Raw genomic sequence first — 2,117 nt, 5'->3', positions numbered from 1 at the left:
AGTAGATGGAGGGCTATTCACATCATTACTAGGCAATATACGATTTCTTTTATCATTCAAATTAATATTCTCCATATTGAACTTATTTTTATTACTTTGCTTTAAAGTATCATCCTCTATAGAATGAACATATTCTTTCTTATTATCAGCTTTAAAATCTTTATTTGATTTCTCTTGCTCATATTTAGACCTCATCTGAATCTCTTGACTAATTTTATTAGCCAAAATACGCTCTCCACTCTTCTCTGCTTGTTCTAAAGCTATCTGAAAACTTTTTGGAAAGTTAAACATTCTTACTACATCAAAAGCTGGCTCTACTAATTGTTTTATTACCAATTTCATATACAATCTCATTAATAACTTCTCACGTTGTAATTTATATTGTCTATATTGATTTGAATCTTTATGACATGAAAACTCATCCACCATTGAAATATTACCTTGTATCAAATCTAATTTCATTCTTAATTCATCAATAATCTCCCAAGATATATTGTTATTAGTAATACATTCATTCAAAGTTGGATCATTCTCTATTATATTCATCCATTGTGTTATTGAAGGTAATCCTAAAATTGGTATATTAAATGGTATCTTTATTGTTGAATAATTCTGAGTTGAATTATTTTTTGCCATTATTGGAATTGGGTGTTCAAGACCATCTGGTAATTTTAATACATTAAAATGATCCTCATTTACTCCCAAAATAAAATATTTACTACTTGTACTTGATTCTAATAAACCAAAATTTGTTATTGGAATCCAATTCTCTTTTTGATTCTTCCATTGTCTTGATAACATAAATGTTTGACCTGAAGTATCTTTTATTATTGGTACTCCTTTATTTGATATACCGCACCAGTTTATAATAGTTTCAGGAGTTATTGACATTATATCACTATATATTAATGTTTCTTGAGTAACATCTAAAAATAATATTTCATATGTATTACATCTTCCAGATATTATTCCTTCATGTATATTTCCTCCTAATCTTAACTTATTTCTTGGAGTATAAAATGGCTCTCTTTGTGTTACTACTAATAAATAACTACCATTTGATACACAACAAATTGGAGAGCCAACTAATTTAGTCACTGAAACACTTATACCACTGTTTCTCCATATTCTTAAATACCTTAATGATGTTATTACTGCTACAAAATCACGGTTGCATGTCATACATATCAAATCTTCACCATTCAGTAAAGTCTTTGACCAACCTGATTTATCACTTCTTCCCCATGTTCGCCAAATATTGTAATCTATTATAGACGAAACAACTGATCCATTATCCAATACTTTAGATTTTCTACCTAATAAATATCCATCCATACCAATACATGCCATATTATATCCTTTAGTATCATATACTCGTAATTTCTTTGGTCCATCCATTGAATTGTAACATTCCATATCTATAGAAGGTCTTCCTTCTTCATCTATAGAATAAGATACATATCCTGATTGATTCCAACAATACAAAAACTCTCTATTTTCTTCATTCAGTGAGTCCAATATTTCATTATCACCAGTATATCCAGGATGTACTGGTGGTTGACTCTCATTATCATTATTAATAATAGATTTTAATTTTTCTATTCTTCCCTTTAGATGCTCAATATGCCTCCCAAATTCTTTCTTATCCCAACTCTCATATTCATACTCTTCTTCTTCTTCAAAATCCAAACCATCATCTTCCATTTCCTCACTAAAATGTTCAATTTCTTTTTGTTTTCTGTCTCCACTTGAAATATTATCTTCACCATCAACAGAATATTCAAAATCATCCGTATCTTTAAATATGTCATCTTCACTCAGTTCTTCCTCATCTTCAAGCCTCCTAAGCCCAGATCTACGTTTAATGTTTCTACCTTCACTATAATTCATTTCACTTTTTTTCTTATTTATCTTTCCACCCTTACTAAAATCAATCTTCTCTATCTTTTCTTCTTCTTCTTCTTCTTCTTCTTCTTCTACTTCTACATCGTCCCAAAGTAAATTATTTCTAGAATCTTTCTCATCATATTCTTCATCAAATCTTTTTGATTTATTCAATTTTTCAGTAAGAATATCATCATTTTGAATAATTGGTTTATTCTTAACCAAATTACACT

At 28.9% G+C, this 2,117-nt stretch overlaps 1 protein-coding gene across 1 annotated transcript; it reads right to left on the bottom strand.

Annotated features, from left to right (window-relative positions):
- On the bottom strand, positions 1-1,890 carry Chro.80079 (hypothetical protein; the record flags this gene model as incomplete). The annotated part of the gene is made up of 1 exon (XM_660036.1): positions 1-1,890. A coding segment is annotated over one exon (1,890 nt), but the record flags the coding sequence as incomplete, so codon positions are not given.
- Between the last annotated feature and the right edge of the window lie 227 nt (positions 1,891-2,117).

This window comes from Cryptosporidium hominis (assembly GCF_000006425.1).
Source record: "Cryptosporidium hominis TU502 chromosome 8 CHRO018025, whole genome shotgun sequence".
NCBI classification, from domain to species: domain Eukaryota; phylum Apicomplexa; class Conoidasida; order Eucoccidiorida; family Cryptosporidiidae; genus Cryptosporidium; species Cryptosporidium hominis.
The sequence above is the reverse complement of the archived record's forward strand: the minus strand, read 5'-3'. Positions and strand labels throughout refer to the sequence as shown.